At 44.3% G+C, this 22,919-nt stretch overlaps 1 protein-coding gene across 1 annotated transcript; it reads left to right on the forward strand.

Moving 5' to 3' along the window:
* The first annotated feature begins 13,177 nt into the window (after window positions 1–13,177).
* On the forward strand, window positions 13,178–22,562 carry LOC109901628 (endothelin-2-like). Its single transcript, XM_020497631.2, has 4 exons — window positions 13,178–13,433; window positions 16,379–16,529; window positions 16,901–17,014; window positions 21,255–22,562. The coding sequence occupies exons 1-4, from the start codon at window positions 13,376–13,378 to the stop codon at window positions 21,343–21,345; spliced, it is 414 nt and encodes a 137-aa protein (XP_020353220.1). The 5' UTR covers window positions 13,178–13,375; the 3' UTR covers window positions 21,346–22,562.
* The last annotated feature ends 357 nt before the right edge of the window (window positions 22,563–22,919 follow it).

Here is a 22,919-nt window from a genome sequence, read left to right on the forward strand (position 1 = left end):
GCTGCCCCTCAATCCAGTGGGGTCCTTGGTGAGGGTTATTAGGTCTCAGCTCAGAAAGGATGTCTTCAACAGAGTTAGAGGTTGACATTGTTTGGGGGACGGGTCCTCTTGCTCCTGGCGCTAGCTTTTTCTGAAGCTAGCTATTTCTTAGAGGCTTTTTCCGCGGCAATCAAAGGACGCGTTACAGGGGGACTAAGACTTGGTTGGAGTGGGGTCCACGTCCCGAGCCGGAGCCGCCACCGTGGACAGACGCCCACCCGGACCCTCCCCTATGGGTTTTAGTGTGTGGCCGGGAGTCCGCACCTTGGGGGGGGGGGGGGGGGGGGTTCTGTCATGCCCTGGTCTTAGTATTTTGTGTTTATATATTTATTTGGTCAGGCCAGGGTGTGACATGGGGTTATTTTGTGTTGTGTTGTGGTATTGGGGGTTTTAGTAGGTATTGGGATTGTGGCTGAGTAGGGGTGTCTAGCATAGTCTATGGCTGCCTGAGGCAGTTCTCAATCAGTCAGGTGATTCTCATTGTCTCTGATTGGGAACCATATTTAGGTAGCCTGGGTTTCAGTGTGTGTTTTGTGGGTGATTGTCCCTGTCTCTGTGTTAGTTGTCACCAGACAGGCTGTATTAGGTTTTCACTATTCCGTTTGTTGTTTATGTATTGTTCGTTTTCATCGTTATTAAAGATGTCTCGATTTAACCACGCTGCATTTTGGTCCGACTCTCCTTCGACGGAAGAAAGCCGTAACAGTTTGTAAATTATGTCTGAGTATTGGCTTGAGCCTCTGGCTGTATGTAAATAAATAAAAACTAGAGAATGTGACCATCTGCTTTGCTTAATATAAGGAATTAAAAATGATTGTTTACTTTTACTTTTGATACTTAAGAATATTTCAAACCAAATACTTTTAGACTTTTACTCAAGTAGTATTTTACTGGGTGACTTAATTTTACTTGAGTCAATTTCTATGAAGGTATCTTTACTTTTACTCAAGTAGGACTATTGGGTACTTTTTCCACCACTGTGGGCAAAGCAGTCCAGTCACTACATTTAGAAATGTATTTATAAATGATTGTCATATCAGATAATTGCTACAGTGATGGATGTGTTAATTTTTAGACAGAGTGATAAAGTATGATGCAGTATGAATGTGTTGACATAATAAAAACATAACTGGAGATGGCACCCAGCTCTTTACCCATAAACTAACAGAGATACTGAGATTTATTATTCTGTTCCTTAAATCTTGAAGGCTCTTTATGGCTCTGGGATGACAAGCATAATCTCCTTCTGACAAGGCAGATGAGGAGCACTAGTGACCTCTGCTCTACAGTGCCTCTGCACTTAGAAGACAAGCCATGAGGTTTCTCTTCTCGAAGTCATACAGCCAAGCTCAGACAGACACTTGCCGCTGTACAAATTGCAAACAAGGCAGCTAGGAATGTGAAGTGCACACATCCTGTATCTCTGTGTGAATCAGTAGGGACAACTTGTGGTACTGCTCTATCCGAGAACAAGCAGTCACCCAGAGGTTGTAGGTAAATGAAGTGTATTAAGAAATAGGGGAGACGAATATTAATAATTCAGATAAAATATTAACATGCCCTACCTCAACATAAACTGGCCACATGCATAGATGATGGTTAGAAAATAGGAGCAGGGTTTATTGGGAGCGTGACTGTGTCTCTAACCAGAGCCAAACGAGACACCGCGGACTGGTGAAGTTATGTAATCCCTTTACCACCGACAATTCTGTTTAGTGAGCTTGTATGGCAGTACTGATATTGAGACTGTGTTATTGGTTCAAATCACATGGTAAGCCTATCAGTGCTTATAGGACCAGTACCACATCCTCTTCATGCACAACTTAATGAACCTCCAGATGAGCTTCAATGCCATACAACTCTCCTTCTGTGGCCTCCAACTGCTCTTAAATGCAAGTAAAACTAAACGCATGCTCGTCAACCGATCGCTGCTCACACCTGCCCGCCCGTCCAGCATCACTACTCTGGACGGTTCGGACTTGGAATATGTAGACAACTACAAATACCTAGGTGTCTGGTTAGACTGTAAACTCTCCTTCCAGAATCACATTAAACATCTCCAATCCAAAATTTAATCTAGAATCGGCTTCCTATTTCGCAACAAAGCATCCTTCACTCATGCTGCCAAACATACCCTCGTAAAACTGACCATCCTACCGATCCTCGACTTCGGTGATGGCATAAAATAGCCTCCAACACTCTACTCAACAAATATGATGCAGTCTATCACAGTGCCATCCATTTTTGTCACCAAAGCCCCATATACTACCCACCACTGCGACCTGTATGCTCTCGTTGGCTGGCCCTCACTTCATACTCGTCGCCAAACCCACTGGCTCCAGGTCATCTACAAGTCTCTGCTAGGTAAAGCCCCGCCTTATCTCAGCTCACTGGTTACCATAGCAGCACCCACCTGTAGCACACGCTCCAGCAGGTATATCTCACTGGTCACCCCCAAAGACAATTCTTCCTTTGGCCACCTCTCCTTCAAGTTCTCTGCTGCCAATGACTGGAACGAACTGCAAAAATCACTAAAGTTGGAGACTCTTACCTCCTTCACTAGCTTTAAGCACCAGCTGTCGGAGCAGCTCACAGATCACTGCACCTGTACATAGCTCATCTGTAAATAGCCCATCCAATCTACCTCATCCCCATACTGTATTTATTTATCTTGCTCCTTTGCACCCCTGTATCTCTACTTGCACATTAATCTACTGCACATTTGACCATTCTAGTGTTTAATTGCTATATTGTAATTACTTCGCCACCATGGCCTATTTATTGCCTTACCTCTCTTATCCTACCTCATTTGCACATGCTGTATATTTTTCTACTGTATTATTGATTGTATGTTTGTGTATTCCATGTGTAACTCTGTGTTGTTGTGTCGAACTGCTTTGCTTTATCTTGGCCAGGTCGCAGTTGCAAATGAGAACTTGTTCTCAACTGGCCTACCTGGTTAAATAAAGGTGAAATAAATAAAACATAAAAAATTGAACAGAGGCGTGGCCCTAGGACCAAGTTTGCGAAACCCTGCACTAGAGTATCTCATGTCCTGTCTAGTCATCTCTGGTAACACTTTACTTGACACCCAGTGTCATAACACGTTAACACTGCATAACCATGTCATAATATGTAATAACAGCTGACATAACTTGTCATAAAACTGTCATGATCCATATATTTACTCCTGTTGTGACACGTTATTTTAGGGCTGGTTATGAGGCCCATATGAGAGTGTCAAAACCCACATTTATTTACATTCGTTTTTTCCCTGCCAAGAAGTTTCCTTTCGTTTGAAAGTGTGTTTCTTAAATCATTTGTTGTTGTAATGAATTCTTCACTGTCCTGTTTTTTTTCATCATATTTTAAATAAATTTTAGAAAATACACTTCATGACACAGTCAAGAAGCATTATGACCATCCTGTTTCACTTTACTTTGACTAAGAAAATACAAGTTTAGTAAAAGATGTAACATTTGAAAATGTTTAAAACTGGACAAATCTAGGATCATGTGACCCTTGAACGAGATGGCCGCATGAACTAAGAGCTTCGCACAAGTAGTTTCCAATTCTTAATCTTACCTCCAATTCAAGTTAACTCATTTAGCTTTAGTCAAGCCCAGAAGACGGTATCCCGGAAAGGGTCTCCTTTTCTTTTGATTTTATTATTTAATAAACACCCTTGAAACTGAGCTAATAATACTCTGACCGTGTCTGATCTGTGTAAACATCTTGACCCAACCCCCTGGTCTGCCACAAGTGGTGGAGAATGCGGGCCTTCTGATAACGTGGTCAGATCAGGGTTGACGTGTATGCAGCATCAGCATGGATGAGTTGATAGCTCAGTTCGTCCAGGCCCAACAAGCACAACAGGCAGTTCAGGAACGAACGCTGGAGGAACAGCGATTACAAAACGCCCACCTCATTGAGGAAATCGGGAAGCTGCAAGGAGGAGCGTCTCCTGAATCACATCCCAACCAGTTTTTACTCAAACTCACGGAAGACGATGACATCGAAACCTCCCTCTGTATGTTTGAACGGACAGCTCTACAGGAAGGATGGCCAAGGCTGAATTGGGCCAGTCTGCTGGCCCCGCTCCTCTTTGGAAATGCCCAAAAGGCATATTGGGACCTGAACGACGAACAGGTGGCTAATTACGACGGACTCAAATGGGAGATACTCAGCCGCTACGGGTACAGCCTGGCCCATCAGGCTCAACGGTTCCATGACTGGAGGTTCGTAGCCGACGCATAACCCCGAGCACAGATGAGCGACCTACTGTGCGTCACCAGGGCATGGCTCCTAACCGACGTATCCATCCTCAACAAAGTGGTCCTGGATCGCTTCTTACGGGCGCTACCCTACGACATGAAGAGTGCAGCGAGTCTATGCGCACCCTGGACCTTGGAGGGCCTCCTGGAAGCAGTGGAGACGCATCATAACACGCAGTCCCTGCTGAGTGGGAGCCGGGATGAGTCGGCGACCCGTCCGAGGGGACGGAAGGACAGCCCCACCACGGTGTACCCCGTCTGGGGTAGGTCCGACCCATCCCTACGACCCCAGGTAGATGGAGACCAAAGGAGGTGTTTTGAGTGTGGCGCCCGGGGGCACATTGCCTGGAATTGCCAGGCTCGGGAGGAGTCGATGCCATCAGCTAGCCCTGGCGGCGAGGTGGGTCATGCTGTGAACTATGTCACCTCCTGTTGGACGCACTCCGAATCAACTGCACCCATGGTCCTGGTGAAGGTTGATGGGACACAACACGGAAGCGCTATTGGACTCCGGAAGTATGGTTATGCTCGTAACCACGAGCCTGCTGAACCAGGAGAACGAAAGGGGTTGGGAGATGTCCATTTCCTGGCTTCACGGTGGCATAAAGCGGTATCCAACAGTATGGAGCACCATTGTGACGTCACAAGGGAGCTGCCAGATGGTGGTGGGTGCCGTGCCAGAGTTGCCGGTACCTCTCCTAGTGGGACGCGATTGTTCGCTGTTCACGGCCCTATGGGGGCACGAGTTGAGGAAGAAGGTACGAGCCGGCCGAAGAAGAGAGCGGGGACGACCTATAGCCTGTGCGGCCCGGAAGCAACCAGTTAACCAGCATGGGTCTATGGCTCTAGAGTCGGAGGGAGCGCCGGAACCCGAACCCCCTGGGGAACCCCTGAAGGAGGAGCCCATCCTCCCCCTCGATTTTGAGGGGCCAGTCGAGACCCCCGCTGAGGGCCAACTGAGGGGACAATTCGGGACGGCCCAGTGGGAGGTTCCAAACTTGAAAGCCGCCGCAGCCCAAGTGATAGCGGTGGATGGACACCTACTTCTGGGGGTGAGTGACTGGCGATACCCCCATTTCCAAATCAAGAATAACCTTTTGTGTCAGGTGTCATGCCAACAGGGGGAACTTCGAGAGGTTTTGTTGCTGCCCCGACGGTACGTGGGAACCGTTCTTCAGCTGGCCCACACCCACCTGTTGGGGGAGCACTGGGAATGGAGAAGACCCAGGAACGGATCGCCGCCCGGTTCCACTGGCCCGGGATGAGGATGGCTGTGGAAGACTACTGTCGCAGCTGCCGGGAGTGTCAACTCACGGCCCCGAAAGCCCACTTCCGAAGCCCATTGGTCCCCCTACCAATCATCGGGGTGCCCTTTGAATGCATCGCCATGGACCCCTGGTAGTGGGACCCCTGGTAAAAACAGCATGAGGACACCTGTACATCCTGGTGATAGTAGATTATGCCACCCGGTATCCCGAGGCCAATCCACTACTTACGGCGGTATCCAAGGGTATCGCCCGAGAGCTGTTCCACCTATTTAGCTTGGTGGGCATCCCGAACGAGATCTTGACAGACCAAGGTACGGAGTTTATGTTCCGCCTCATGAAAGAGTTGTGTGCCCTCCTGCAGATCAAGCAGATCCGTACCTCCGTTTTTCACCCGCAGACGGATGGGCTCGTCGAGTGCTTTAATAAAAGGCTCAAACAGATGCTGTGGAAGGTCATCAAGCAGTACAGGAAGAACTGGGACCAGCTACTACCCCACCTAATGTTCTCAATCTGAGAAGTAACCCATTCCTCCACTGGGTTTTCCCCGTTCGAACTCCTCTATGGGAGGAGGTAAAGCGGCCTACTGGACCTCGCAAAGGAGATGTGGTAAGCCCAACCGACCCCATTACGCAGCGTGGTAGAGCATGTGGAGACGATAAGGGAGCGGATGACAGCCATATAGCCCTTCATGAGGGAACATATGGAGAAGGCCCAAGGCGCCCTAGCCCAGGTCTACAATCGGGAAGCCCAGCCCCGAGAATTCCAGATGCGAGACAGGGTGTTGGTCTTAATCCCTACGGCCGAAAGTAAGTTCCTGGCAACATGGCACGGACCATACGAGGTCTTCGAGAAGATGGGACCTGTCAATTATCGCGTACGCCAACCAGGAAGATGGAAACCTCAACAGATTTAACACGTGAACCTGTTGAAGAAGTGGCACGAGAGGACAGCCTTGGCTGTGTTATGGTCGGGATCCAGGACGCCAACGGGACCAGTGGTGGTCCCGAGCAATGAGGCCCTCGACCCGGCCCAGAAGCAAGAGCTCAGGGAGCTTGTCGATCGGAACACGGCGGTGTTCTCCGAGAAGCTGGGCTGCGCGACCTTCATTGAACACCACATCCATACCCGGCCCGGCGAAACGGTAAGAAAGAGGCCATATCGGATTCCGGAGGCCCGAAGGAAGGCCGTGAAGCAGGAAGTGGAGGCTATGATGAGGATGGGGGTTGTTGAAAAGAGTCCCACAGTGCATGGTGCAGCCCCATCATATTGGTGCCCAAACTGGACAGTAGCCTCCGCTTCTGTAACGATTTCCGGAGGGTGAACGGTATCCGGAGGGTGAACGCATATCCCATGCCAAGGGTGGACGAGCTCATCGACCGAGGAAAGGCCCCGTACATCAGCACCCTTGACCTGACCAAAGGATATTGGCAGGTACCGTTGGCAGCCTCCTCCCGGGAGAAGACACGTTTTCGACACCAGACGGGTTGTATCAGTACCGGGTGCTCCCGTTCGGTGTCCACGGAGCTCCGCCCACATTCCAACGGCTGATGAACGAAGTACTTCGACCCCACCAGCAGTACGCAGCGGCCTATTTGGATGCCATCATCATCCACAGCCAAGGTTGGGAATAGCACTTGAAGCGCATCCAGGCAGGGCTGGACACGCTCAGACAAGCCGGGTTGAACGCAAACCCCAAGAAGTGCAAACTAGGTTTCGACGAGGTGGAGTACCTGAGGTATTTGATCTGAAGGGGGAATGTCAAGCCCCAGGAGAGGAAGGTTCATGCGGTTCGTGACTGACCCGTTCCACCCACCAAGACACCGGTCAAGTCCTTCCTGGGACTGGGAGTATACTGTAGCCGATTTATCCCCAACTTTGCGGCTATAGCTTCCCCCCTCACCGATCTAACCAGGGCCCGCCTCCCAAAAACAGTGAAATGGACGAACGAGACAGAAGCGGCATTCAGCCGTCTGAAGGAAGCGCTGTGCTCCCAGGGGTGAAGCATGGAAACGCGGATGCCCTATCGAGAAGGGAGACGTACGTCGCACTGACGACTGTACCCTCCCCGACAGAGCTCTGGAGGGGAGGGGTGGGGGGGTGGGTGGGTGTACAGCAGGTCACCATGTTGGTCTACAATGTCGTCATGGACAATTTGTCTAATACAAAAGATTTGTGTAGGAAAAGTACCAGTTTAAAGAACTTGTACTCTGTTAGATTCCATTTTAAGGTGTAAAGTCTCACAGAAGTAATTTCCCAGCAGGCACACACCAATTTCTCCAAAACATAGTAAGTGTAGTACTCACAGAGTTTCCATCCCTTTGACTCAGGGAACAAATCAAGGAATATTTGCACAAATATTAATAGAGGCAGAGGGTTGCGGGTTCAAATCTCTGTGCTATACTGGGGCTGACCATGTGCTCATGTGTGTCTGTGTGTGTGTGTGTTATATTTGTCAACAGACTGCATACTAGATGCAGTACTGGTAAAGAATAGACTAGTTCATTAGAACTAGAGCGAGTTCATTCAAACGTGCGTTGAAGATGTCGTTCTCATAGCAACGATTAAAACATTCCCAAACCAGAAACCGTGGATTGATGGCAGCATTCGCGTGAAACTGAAAGCGCCGAATACAAACAGTGTAGCTATTCCCTCCAAGGCAATCAAACAAGCTAAGCATCAGTATAGAGACAAAGTAGAATCTCAATTCAACGGCTCAGACACGAGGTATGTGGCAGGGTCTACAGTCAATCACGGATTACAAAAAGAAAACGAGCCCCGTCACGGACCAGGATGTCTTGCTCCCAGGCAGACTAAATCACTTTTTTGCCCGCTTTGAGGACAATACAGTGCCACTGACACAGCCCGCAAGCAAAACATGTGGACTCTCCTTCACTGCAGCCAACGTGAGGAAAACATTTAAACGTGTTAACTCTCGCAAGGCTGCAGGCCCAGACGGCATCCCCAGCCGCGCCCTCAGAGCATGCGCAGACCAGCTGGCTGGTGTATTTACGGATATATTGAATCAATCCCTATCCCAGTCTGTTGTTCCCACATGCTTCAAGAGGGCCACCATTGTTCCTGTTCCCAAGAAAGCTAAGGTAACTGAGTAGCACTCACTACCGTCATCATGAAGTGCTTTGAGAGACTAGTCAAGGACCATATCACCTCCACCCTACCTGACACCCTAGACCCACTCCAATTTGCTTACCGCCCAAATAGGTCCACAGACGATGCAATCTCAACCACACTGCACACTGCCCTAACCCATCTGGACAAGAGGAATACCTATGTGAGAATGCTGTTCATCGACTACAGCTCGGCATTTAACACCATAGTGCCCTCCAAGCTCGTCATCAAGCTCGAGACCCTGGGTCTCGACCCCGCCCTGTGCAACTGGGTACTGGACTTCCTGACAGGCCGCCCCCAGGTGGTGAGGGTAGGCAACAACATCTCCACCCCGCTGATCCTCAACACTGGGGCCCCACAAGGGTGCGTTCTGAGCCCTCTCCTGTACTCCCTGTTCACCCACGACTGCGTGGCCACGCACGCCTCCAACTCAATCATCAAGTTTGCGGACGACACAACAGTGGTAGGCTTGATTACCAACAACTACGAGACGGCCTACAGGGAGGAGGTGAGGGCCCTCGGAGTGTGGTGTCAGGAAAATAACCTCACACTCAACGTCAACAAAACTAAGGAGATGAGTGTGGACTTCAGGAAACAGCAGAGGGAACACCCCCCTATCCACATCGATGGAACAGTAGTGGAGAGGGTAGTAAGTTTTAAGTTCCTCAGCATACACATCACAGACAAACTGAATTGGTCCACCCACACAGACAGCATCGTGAAGAAGGCGCAGCAGCGCCTCTTCAACCTCAGGAGGCTGAAGAAATTTGGCTTGTCACCAAAAGCACTCACACTTCTACAGATGCACAATTGAGAGCATCCTGGCGGGCTGTATCACCGCCTGGTACGGCGGTGATACATATCTTTATCCCCTTACACTTGTGTCTATAAGGTAGTAGTTTTGGAATTGTTAGCTAGATTACTTGTTGGTTATTACTGCATTGTCGGAACTAGAAGCACAAGCATTTCGCTACACTCGCATTAACATCTGCTAACCATGTGTATGTGACAAATAAAATTTGATTTGATTTGACTATTTGAAAAAGATAACACATTTTTTCACATCCACAAGAACCATAGTATAAGTATATTATAATCCTATATAATCAGAAATGTTCAGAAGGGCGCCGAGACTCCTATGGTCATAAAATGCACATGTAAAACTGATTCAGATTTACACAGATGGACGAAAAAACACAACTCTTTTTCACTTTCATCATACTCTAGATGTGTTTGTGTGTGTGTTGTCGAGACACGTGGACCCCAGTATCTAAGTCTGACAGAGCTCATCACAGCCCACGCTGATGTTGATGACTGACAGCTGTATCCACGCAGCATTTCCATACACATTTGCCATATTTCCCTATCAGATAATTGACCATCCACTCATCGGCCATGCCCCGGTGGCTTTAACCAACACCTAAGCCTCTTTATGGCATTAGTGATAAAATCCCTCTTGATTAACCTGACTAATCTGAGTGTGTGGGGAGATTAATGCCACAGTTCATTTGCATGAGTGAGTATCATTTGGCTATCTGCATAGCAGTGGTAAGGTTCCCCCCTTGGCTCCTGGGCCAGTGGGTGGCACAATGCACTGGGAGCACCAGTACCCTCAGGCAGGGAAGAGAGCTGTCGGTTTATCTGTGCATGGGCTAGTGCCAGCCATCACGGAACAAGAGTATTTTGGTCAAATGTAATTCCAGAAACAGTTTAGCAACTTCTTTGACAGTGCAGTTGTCCAAACAATCATAACGTAATAGCTGGCAATGGTAGAAGAGATATTGCTGTTGGTCTGTTGCCTTCATTTTCAAAATACTGCTTCTGTATTGCATAAGATGTTTTGTATTGTACGTTGCTGACTTTGAGGTAGTGTGTCATAAGGGTTGGCTCGTGATTTACTGTGAGTATTGTACCTTGGCCTTAGCCTCGCATCTATTGTCTGACTCTCTTCAACCCAATAACCATTTTTAGATCAAGTGTTCATCACTACCACATCCTTTAGATTAATTGATATAATTGATTGGATAATTAAAAGTAGTAGGCTGCTCTAGCTGGAGACAAAATTCAATACATCAAAAACCCCAAAGCCCAGGGCCTTATTTCCATTCTGTTCTTCAATTTCCATTGTACCCCATTTATCTTGTTCAATGACTAATCAGATGAACGTAATACTCTCAGACTTCAATAACGCATCATGTTCTCAAAACACATATTGCCTGACTCATTTATTGTACAGTGCCTTTGGAAAGTATTCAGACCCCTTGACTTATTCCATATTTTGTTACGTTACAGCATTATTCTACAGTGGATTAAATACAACATTTTCCTCAGCAATCTACACACAATACCCCATAATGACAAAGTGAAAACAAGTTTTTAGCAATTAAAAAACAAATACCTTATTTACATAAGTATTCAGACCCTTTGCTGTGAGACTCTAAATTGAGCGCAGGTGCATCCTGTTTCCATTGATTATACTTGATGTTTCTACAACTTTAATCGACTCCACCTGTGGTAAATTAAAATTGATTGGACATGATTTGGAAAGGCACATACCTGCCTATATAAGGTCCCACAGTTGAAAGTGCATGTCAGAGCAAAAACCATGCCATGAGGTTGAAGGAATTGTTCGCAGAGCTCCGAGACAGGACTGTGTAGAGGCCAGATCTGTGGAAGAGTACCAAAACATTTCTGCAGCATTGAAGATCCTCAAGAACACAGTGGCCTCCATTCTTAAATGGAAGAAGTTTGGAACAACAACTCTTTCTAGAGCTGGCCCCCCAGCCAAACTGAGCAATCGGGAGAGAAGGGCCTTGGTCAGGGAGATGACCAAGAACCCGATGGTCACTTTGACAGAGCTCTAGAGTTCCTCTGTTGAGATGGGAGAACCTTCCAGAAGGACAACCATCTCTGCAGCACTCCACCAATCAGGCATTTATGGTAGAGTGGCCAGATGGAAGCCACTCCTCAGTCAAAGGCACATGGCAGCCTGCTTGGAGTTTGCCAAAAGGCACCTAAAGACTCTCAGACCATGATAAACAAGATTCTCTGGTCTGATGAAACCAAGATTGAACGCCTTTGCCTGAATGCCAAGCGTCACGTCTGGAGTAAACCTGGCACCATCCCTACGGTGAAGCATGGTGGTGGCAGCATCATGCTGTGGGGATGTTTTTCAGCGGCAGGAACTAGTAGAATAGTCAGGTTCAAGAAAATTGAATGGAGCAAAGTACAGAGAGATCCTTGATGAAAACCGGCACCAGAGTGCTCAGGAAAGGTTTACCTTCCAACAGGACAATGAACCTAAGCACACAGCCAAAACAACGCAGGAGTGGCTTCGGGACAAGTCTCTGAATGTCCTTGAGTGGCCCAGCCAGAGACAGGACTTGAACCCGATCGAACATCTCTGGAGAGACATAAATTGCTGTGCAGCAACACTCCCCATTCAAGCTGACAGAGTTTAAGAGGATCTGCAGAGAAGAATGGGAGAAACTCCCCAAATACAGGTGTTCCAAGCTTGTAGCGTCATACCCAATGCTTTAATCACTGCCAAATGTGCTTCAACAAAGTACTGAGTAAAGGCTCTGAATACTTATGTAAATGCAATCTTTTTTTTCTATATATAAATTAGCAAACATTTCTTAACTGTTTTTGCTTTGTCATTATGGGTATTGTGTGAAAGCTTGATGAGGGGGAAAAAAACAATTTAATACATTTTAGAATAAGACTGTAATGTAACAAAATGTGGAAAAAGTAGGCACTGTAGACTGAAGGCACTGTAGACCCACAACTGTGTATGAATGACATTTTTACTCTGTGGCGCCCGTGTGGCCTAGTGGTAACACTCCCAGCAGTATTCAAACAGTACATGTTACAACTGCAATCTTCGGCACTGTCTATACTATAAATAGAGCTTGAGAAAAGAAGTATCGTAAGGATGGTGGAATTCCATTCATCTTTAAAAGAGAAAACAAATTAAATAATATTGTTTGGTCAACACACCATGGGGAATTAATTTGTTCTGTCAATCAATCCCGAATTGAGTCAATTGTCACCCAATGCACATCTTCTCCACCACCACAATCTGCCAACCCCCCTGTATTGGATAATGTTCCCCCTGATCATTGTTTCCACAGCACCCTGGCCTTCCCTTGCAGACTCCATGCAAAGCAGGCAATCAGGAGCCATCTCTTTCCTTTTCCACATGGTCTTCCACTCCCTCCCTCTCCTTCCCTCCTACCCTCCCCCCTCAGGCTCTCGCCATATGTCAAACATCACTCAAAATATGACAGCAAAAGTACATGTCACACAACCAAATTGCATGTGGAAAGTGAATGCAACATGCTACAGGTGATAAGTACAGATGTTGTCTGCCCATTGAACTGCAGGCTGGAGGGTTGGTGAGTTGTAGTGGGGTGGAGTGAATATAGATTCCTATGATAATAGGAATCTCAAACCCTCTGAAGGAGTTGTGTAACATTGTAGCAACAAGGGGCAGGACTTCCAGTGTGACATTATGGGGAAAGAGGACTATAAATTGAGGGCCACCTCTCAGGCACCTGCAAACAAACAAGCAAGCAGCAAAGCAGAAGACGGCTGGGATAATTTGGCAAAGTGCATTTAAGGATATTCTACTTCACCGTGAGCTCTACAAACAGACCAACAGCAACCATGTCAGCACACACCAGCCTGCTCCTTCTCATCACTGTGTGTGTGTCCATTCAGGAAGGTGAGTACTACAGCGCTATTACTATAATAAATTATCTTAGGAATTGTTGTCTTCCACAAGCAAAAATAGACTTAATCATGTCATTGAAGTATTGAAAAATAATGGTCAAGTGTCTTCCACTGATCATTTTTTGAATGCATAACTAAATATAAAAATATCCTAAAAATATTACTTTGGAATGACACACTATATAAAAAATTATGTAATTGCATCAACAAAACACTGGCTGACTTTCTATTTAAACTAATTAATATCCCTATACAATGACGACATGGTGCAGCATTGACTACATGTTTTTATTGTCCAGAGCAATGTAAAGACTTACTCATAAGCACACTCATTATATTCAGTGACAAGATATACAAAGCAACAAAGAGACACGTTTCACCAAGCCCCGTTCCAACTGTTCCATCATCAATGAAGATTTATCGTTAACACATTAGGACCAGTGTTACATCTCACTTCAACCTTGCTGACTAGCTCAGGGGTACACATTCTCAAATGTTGATTCTCTGGAGAACCTCTTCATCTCACACAGCAAATGGATTATCTTGTGTTTGAGTGATCTTGGTTGTCAAAAGCACCTTAAACTTGAACTTGTGAGAGCATTACAATGTTTGTTTGCTGGTTGTAGACTTATCATTGTACAGTCAGAAAATACCAGAGGCTGTGTTTCTCCATATTCTGGTCATCTCTGTATCGGGACAAATGAGATGTACTGACTCCACTGAAACACTAGTACACATTCCCTTCCTATCGAGGGACCCACTTACTTACTTAAAACGGTCAATAAAGAGGTGAAGTCTCCTCCAGATGTCTGTTTGCCCTTCACTATTGGCATTGGCACTCCCTTCAGAATGTTTGAACAGACAGATAACAGAGATTACAGATGATTACTAGCTTTCCACAGAAAGGATTGATTAGACTGGTGTGATCGATCAAGGCAAATAGCGGAGTACCGGTAATAATACATTTGTCTAGTGTCCATTTAGGCTGGTGACAGGGTTGGGGAGTAAGGGATTACAAAAAACTGTAATCCGTTACATTACAGCAAAAATATTGTAATCAGATTACAGATACTTTTGAAAAACTAGATGATTACTATGAGTACTACTTTTAAATTCAGAAAGGATGTTTGCGGAAAAAAATCTTTGACACTTCTCTGTTTTCTCAATGACATTCAAATCAGCATTGAAAAAAGGCACATGTTTAAGTTTGTTCCATCTGAGCGAGTCTGACCACAAGTCAAAGACTACTATGATGACACACCAAATGTGTTTGATGGATGCGGGAAAAGAGCAGGAACAGGCTTTTGTAGGCTACAATCTAAGCTATGCTTTCCAATGGTGCGACTGCTGTCGGCATCCAAAGATTATCCAACTTGAATAAACGCTTGGAGGTAAGGATGACAGCAGTGGGTTAGTCTACAGTGATACAGATATAACTTATTATTGATCTCTGCATTGATGTAATTGTGAATCACAGTTCTGCTCTCTCATTTAGCTTTTTGCGTGTTATGGATTGTGGTTGTTGTGGATGGCTGTTCACAAATCTAAAATGTGTATTTGAACCCAATAATGGTTGAATTCAAGAAGTTTAAGCTGTCTATCAATCATTGTTTTTGAAACCAGTGGACAGCCAGTGAAAAATGTGCTCTTGCAACAGCTGCATAGCGCAGACCCCAGCCTATGGAATAAAAGCGGGGCTTTTATTGCTCAATCTAATTCAGGCTGATTAAAAATTTTACAAAATCCATAGGCCTAATGGACACATGCTCAAACTCGCACACTTTTGATAGACTTAAAGGGGCAATATGTAGCTGCTACATCCATTTTTGGATTTATAAATTATATATATCTATCAATTTATTATTGAGGAATATAACTTATAAATGCCTCATGAGCTTTGTTCAAATGTCACACTCCATGAGAAACCAGAATATAAGCTTGTTTTTCTCCAATGTTTGTAAACATTGTAAATGTAATCAAACACTGTATAGCCTCATAACGGTTAAACCGATACTATTAATATCATGGATAGTCAGTCCTTGCATCCATAGCTCTGTCTATTAATCTGAGAGTGATTACATTTCTCCAGGCTCATCCCTCAGCTTTTTACCAAAACAGAGGCGGCGTGACCGTTTTGTTATTGTTTCATCTGTGGATTTGCCCTTTAAACAGCTGCATACTATCAAGATATCGAAGTGTCACAAACAAAAAGGTCAACAATAGGCCTATAGAAAATGCAGCATATTGCATTCATTTTTCACATGTAAATAGCACTTTTCAGTAGCGCTCAAAACATGCCATTTAATGAGCGCAGCATTTACTTTTCAACTCGAATCAATGAGCCCAATCAGTACTCCATGACAACAAAATCATAAACAACAGAGTAGGCCTGGCTAATACATCCTTAGTTTTGGGGCTATGCTCAGGTAAAACAATTTGGCTAATCAATACTTACCATGTTTCCAAGTCCTATTCTTGAAGATCAAGGGGTATAACATTTATTGGAATAACTGGAATTCTGAATGACTTTGGTTTTTAATGTAAAGACACAATTTAATCGTATTATTATTTGTAGCTGAAAGCAGAATCCTACATAACAAACTCATAAAGTAAAATTTAACATCCCATCCCAGCTATGTAAACTTTAACATTGATTTATCCTGCAATAGATGTTGTTCAATTGGTAACATACATTTGTGTCTTCTTTTAATGACTCTTAAGGGGAAAGTAATCTAAAAGTAATGGAATGTAATCAGAATGCGTTACTGAGTTTGGGTAATCCAAAAGTTATGTTACTGTTAACAATTTTGGGCAGGTAACTAGTAACTGTAAAGGATTATGTTTAGAATGTAACCTACCCAACCCTGGCTGGTGGATTGTACGGTCTTAATGCACCAGGATTGCTTTCTTAGCTATATCCTTCTGTCTGTCATGTAGGATTTGGACTTCCACTGTCAGAGAGGCCTAAATCCAGTGATCTGGCTCCACCTCACAGAGTGCGGACCAAACGCTGTGCCTGCAACAACCAGCTGGACTCTGAATGCCACTACTTTTGCCATCTCGACATCATCTGGGTCAACACACCAAGGTGGGCAAACACACCTCACAGAAATATATGCATTCACAGAGAGAAACACATGCTCATACACTTACTTACACTAACACACCATCAAAGACGTAAAACAAATACCTACTCAGCTTTGCAGACATATTCTTGAGCAATTCACTTATGTGGGTCAATTACGTCACAGTGTGATGATATCAACATTAATATTTGCACCATTTTTTTATTTTAGCTGTGTATCATTGGTATCAATATGACATTATTCTGGCAATCATCCCTGTCTTGCAACACTGCATTTTATTAATGCCAAGGAACAATGTCTATAAACATTGTGGTTATATCTTGAGAGTGACTGAGCAAACTGATATTCCCTTTCTCTCTTTCCCTTTCTGTAGTAAGACCACTGTTTACGGCTTGGGCAGCCCTCTGTCACGTCGCCGTAGGTCTGCCGGTCGCTGTGTGTGTGCCGACTCTGACGACCACACCTGCACCAGCTTCTGTCAGGACAGGTGAGTTGGGGTCAAAACAATGGCCAAGAAGACACTATCACTCAGACAGACTGACCGACTGACTGACTGTTCGTTCTAGTTTTATTAGTTAGCCACTTGAGTACACAGAACAAGAGGGACTCTCTGTTGAAGCTCTTCAAGGTGTGGTCTGAGAGTATAGCTCACTTCTCTGGGATGCTATTATTAGCTTGAGGGAGTGTTGTTGTGTGTATCACACAGGCGTTCCCTCTTTGTGGTGGGATGAATCTGCACCACAATGTTACGGAGTGCCCGAAGGGGCAGTGTAATCCCAGGCTGTGTAATCCCCACTGCATGTTTTGATTGGCTCAAGGGACAGGGGAGTGAAGTGTCTAGGAGTCTCTAGAATTGAAAGGCTGAGTTTGGGATTAATGGTTCCTAAGGATGATAGAGAAACAAATACAGGCACCTGGAGACACCCAGAGACTCAATGCACTCATTGTTCCTCCTTTCTAGCGCGCAATCTGTACCGCTACACGCTTGGATAGAGCCGTTAGACATTATATTGTAAAGACATTATTGTTTGGTCATATGACCTTGATGTCAGTAAAACTTTTAGTGTACAATAAAGTTGTCTTTAGATTGCCAAATTGGCAAAAAAAAAAGAGGCAACAGTTCTTTACACACCTGATTCTTTGATCAAAGGTATTGTGAGAATTCACTGATCTGAGTTTGTTTGAAGAGTATCTACAGTGCCTTCAGAAAGTATTCATACCCCTTGACTTTTTCTACTTTTTGTTGTGTTACAGCCTGAATTCAAAATTGATTTAAAAAAAAAAATCGCACATTACCCCATAATGACAAAGGAAAAACATGTTTTTAGAGAATTGTGCAAATTTATTGAAAATGAAATACAGAAATATATCATTTACATAAGTATTCACACCCCTGAGTCAATAGTTTGTAGAAGCACCTTTGGCAGCGATTACACCTCTGAGTCTTTCTGGGTAAGTCTCTAAGAGCTTTCCACACCTGGATTGTGCAACATTTGGCCAGTATTCTTGTCAAAATTCTGCAAACTCTGTCAAATTGGTTATTGATCATTGCTAGACAACCATTTTCAGGTCTTGCCATAGATTTTAAAGTAGATTTAAGTTTAAACGGTAACTTGTCTTCCCTGTCTTCTTATAGTAACCAACTCCAGTGTAGAAATGGCCTTGTGTTTTCGGTTATTGTCCTGCTGAAAGGTGAATTAATCTCCCAGTGTCTGGTGGAAAGCAGACTGAACTAGGATTTCCTCTAAGATATTGCCTGCACTTAGCTCCGTTCCATTTATTTTTTTATCCTGAAAAAGTCCCCAGTCCTTTAACGATAACAAGCATACCTATAACATGATACAACCACCAGTATGCTTAAAAATATGGAGAGCGGTGCTCATTAATGTGTTGTATGTTTGGAGCAAATCCAATAACACTTTGTAGTCAGGACAAAAAAGTTAATTGCTTTGCCAATTTTTTTTGCAGTATTACTTTAGTGCCTTGTTGCAAAACAGGATGCATGTTCTGGAATATTTTTATGCTGTACCGACTTCCTTCTTTTCCCTCTGTCAATTAGGTTAGTATTGTGGAGTAACTACAATGTTGTACATCCATCATCTGTTTTCTCCTATCACAGACATTAAACTCTCATTAAACCCTCATGGTGAAATCCCTGCGCGGTTTCCCTCCTCTCCAGCAACTGAATTAGGAAAGATGCCTGTATCTTTGTAGTGACTGGGTGTGTTGACACACCATCCAAAGTGTAATTAATAACTTCACCATGCTCAAAGGGATATTCAATATCGTCTTTTTATTTGTATTTTACCCATCTACCAAAAGGTGCCCTTCTTTGCGAGGCATTGGAAAACATCCCTGGTCTTTGTGGTTGAGTCTGTGTTTGAAATTCACTGCTCGACTGAGGGACCTTGCAATTACAGTGCCTTGCGAAAGTATTCGGCCCCCTTGAACTTTGCGACCTTTTGCCACATTTCAGGCTTCAAACATAAAGATATAAAACTGTATTTTTTTGTGAAGAATCAACAACAAGTGGGACACAATCATGAAGTGGAACGACATTTATTGGATATTTCAAACTTTTTGAACAAATCAAAAACTGAAAAATTGGGCGTGCAAAATTATTCAGCCCCTTTACTTTCAGTGCAGCAAACTCTCTCCAGAAGTTCAGTGAGGATCTCTGAATGATCCAATGTTGACCTAAATGACTAATGATGATAAATACAATCCACCTGTGTGTAATCAAGTCTCCGTATAAATGCACCTGCACTGTGATAGTCTCAGAGGTCCGTTAAAAGCACAGAGAGCATCATGAAGAACAAGGAACACACCAGGCAGGTCCGAGATACTGTTGTGAAGAAGTTTAAAGCCGGATTTGGATACAAAAAGATTTCCCAAGCTTTAAACATCCCAAGGAGCACTGTGCAAGCGATAATATTGAAATGGAAGGAGTATCAGACCACTGCAAATCTACCAAGACCTGGCCGTCCCTCTAAACTTTCAGCTCATACAAGGAGAAGACTGATCAGAGATGCAGCCAAGAGGCCCATGATCACTCTGGATGAACTGCAGAGATCTACAGCTGAGGTGGGAGACTCTGTCCATAGGACAACAATCAGTCATATATTGCACAAATTTGGCCTTTATGGAAGAGTGGCAAGAAGAAAGCCATTTCTTAAAGATATCCATAAAAAGTGTTGTTTAAAGTTTGCCACAAGCCACCTGGGAGACACACCAAACATGTGGAAGAAGGTGCTCTGGTCAGATGAAACCAAAATTGAACTTTTTGGCAACAATGCAAAACGTTATGTTTGGCGTAAAAGCAAAACAGCTCATCACCCTGACCACACAATCCCCACTGTCAAACATGTTGGTGGCAGCATCATGGTTTGGGCCTGCTTTTCTTCAGCAGGGACAGGGAAGATGGTTAAAATTGATGGGAAGATGGATGGAGCCAAATACAGGACCATTCTGGAAGAAACCCTGATGGAGTCTGCAAAAGACCTGAGACTGGGACGGCGATTTGTCTTCCAACAAGACAATGATCCAAAACATAAAGCAAATTCTACAATGGAATGGTTCAAAAATAAACATATCCAGGTGTTAGAATGACCAAGTCAAAGTCCAGACCTGAATCCAATCGAGAATCTGTGGAAAGAACTGAAAACTGCTGTTCACAAATGCTCTCCATCCAACCTCACTGAGCTCGAGCTGTTTTGCAAGGAGGAATGGGAAAAAATGTCAGTCTCTCGATGTGCAAAACTGATAGAGACATACCCCAAGCGACTTACAGCTGTAATCGCAGCAAAAGGTGGCGCTACAAAGTATTAACTTAAGGGGGCTGAATAATTTTGCACGCCCAATTTTTCTGTTTTTGATTTGTTAAAAAAGTTTGAAATATCCAATAAATGTCATTCCACTTCATGATTGTGTCCCACTTGTTGTTGATTCTTCACAAAAAAATACAGTTTTATATCTTTATGTTTGAAGCCTGAAATGTGGCAAAAGGTCGCAAAGTTCAAGGGGGCCGAATACTTTCGCAAGGCACTGTATCTGTATGTGTTTGGTACAGAGATGAGGTAGTCATTCCTAAATCATGCTAAACACTATTATTGCACACACAGTGAGTCCATGCAACTTATTGTGACTTGTTAAGCACACTTTTCTTCCTGAACGTATTTAGGCTTGCCATAACAAAGGGGTTAAATTCTTATTGACTCAAAACATTTAATCTTTTCATGTTTTATTAATTTGTAAAAATGTTCACTTCAACGTTATGGGATATTGTGTTCAGGTCTTGCCATAGATTTTCAAGTAGATTTAAGTCTAAATGGTAACTTGGCCACATTCCCTGTCTTCTTAGTAACCAACTCCAGTGTAGAAATGGCCTTGTGTTTTCGGTTATTCTCCTGCTGAAAGGTGAATTCATCTCCCAGTGTCTGGTGGAAAGCAGACTGAACTAGGATTTCCTCTAAGATTTTGCCTGCGCTTAGCTCTGTAGGCCAGTCTGCCCCCATCTCTCTCTCTTCTTGTGTGCAGCTCAGATAACTCTTCACCCAGAGCTCAATTAAGAGCTCCCCAACCTTTTGACTTTCCTTAATGAGCTTGAAACAGCTGTTTGCTATTCTGGTCTTCAAATGAAGCATAGGCTGTACACAGAATTATTTAATATTGTACAACAAGATGACCGTTGTTATTATGTTGCTGACCAGTGTCTCTTTCCTCCAAAGATCTATGGTCAGAGCCTCTGTGAGAGCCAGGGGATGGGCCTTTCCACCCAGGAAGGAAGCAGCCAGGGCCCCTGGGCTTAATGAGCGCTAAACAACATTGTGTGGCAGACAGTGAGGAGTGAAGAGCGAGTACCAGAACAAATGACACTCTAACATTGAGAGGAGCAGAACAAAGGGCTGCTGATAGAGAGATGTGTCACATGCAGGAAGGCCACAGACCGGTGGGACTGCCTGTCTGTTTGTTGGTTTGCACCCATAAGGAGAGGTTGGAAAGCAAAATGGGACAGAGGCCTGAAGACAGAGAATAGACACTAGATCCAAACCTTGAGGGATGGATCAGGCATGATACATACAGGGTGTTTGTGCAGCAAAATGTTTGTTAGGGCCAGGAGGGACAAGGATGGTCCATGCTACTGGCAGACTCTGGCCAGGTAGCTGTAGAGGAAAGAACACTTGATGTGTTTATGCTGGTTGTCTGTGTTCAAACCAGTGGCAGACCATTGCTGTCATGATGGAAAGAATGTAACAGGGAGAATATGACTGATACGATCATCAAAATTATGTATGAGATAGCCACTGTTTTTCTCATTATTTTGCCAAACATATTTAATCTCTCCTTTATTTGATTTGTATAATAACAACATATTATGATTGCCATGCAGGTTATTCATCAAGGGAAATGACTGAGGTCATTTAAAGGTGCAATGTTTAGGATTATACACTGAGTGTACAAAACATTAAGAATACCTTCCTAATATTGAGTTGTAAAGTTGACTGGATGTCCTTTGGGTGGTGGACCATTCTTGATACACACGGGAAACTGTTGAGTGTGAAAATCCTAGCAGCGTTACAGTTCTTGACACAAACCGGTGAGCCTAGCACCTATTACCATACCCTGTCCAAAGGCACTTAGATCTTTTGTCTTTCCCATTTACCCTCTGATTGGCACACATGTCTCATGTCTCTCCATGTCTCAGATGTATCGAGGCCTAAAAATCCTTATTTAACCTGTCTCCTCCCCTTCATCTACACTGATTGAAGTGAATTTAACAAGTGACATCAATAAGGGATCGTAGCTTTCACCTTGATTCACCTGGTCAGTTTATGCAATGGAAAGAGCAGGTGTCCTTAATGTTTTGTACAGTCAGTGTATATGTGTGTATGGTTAGGTGGGTGGGAGTAAAAAATACATAACATTGAAACATACGGTATATTGTTGTATTAAATTGATTTCGACCACTTCTGTATTGAGTGACTGTGTGAAGCAGTGTGTAATAATAAACAAATGAATAGTTGAATTATACAAAATACTTGTCAGACTCTCCTTATTTGACTGCGTTGACTAGATGTACGTTTACCTGCAACACAGTGTAATAGTTCCATTATAAATATTCTGATGGGTCAAGGAGTGCAGGCAGAATGGAGTTGTCAGTCTTCTTTGGTTTATAACCCTGCAACAGAACATATTATAAAGGAAATGTCAAGGGACGAGGAATTGCACCCAAGTCATGTGGCCGATTCTCCTGTGTTATTGTTTTATGGTGTGATACAGAACACGTCTAGCCCATGGGATAAGAGACAGGAAGCATATTCAGTCAAACAAGTTGCCTGGGTTTTTTTCCCCCTGGTATATACTTAGATCAATAACTGGGACAGAAAGGGAAA

Source organism: Oncorhynchus kisutch, linkage group LG13 (assembly GCF_002021735.2).
Source record: "Oncorhynchus kisutch isolate 150728-3 linkage group LG13, Okis_V2, whole genome shotgun sequence".
NCBI classification, from domain to species: Eukaryota; Metazoa; Chordata; class Actinopteri; order Salmoniformes; family Salmonidae; genus Oncorhynchus; species Oncorhynchus kisutch.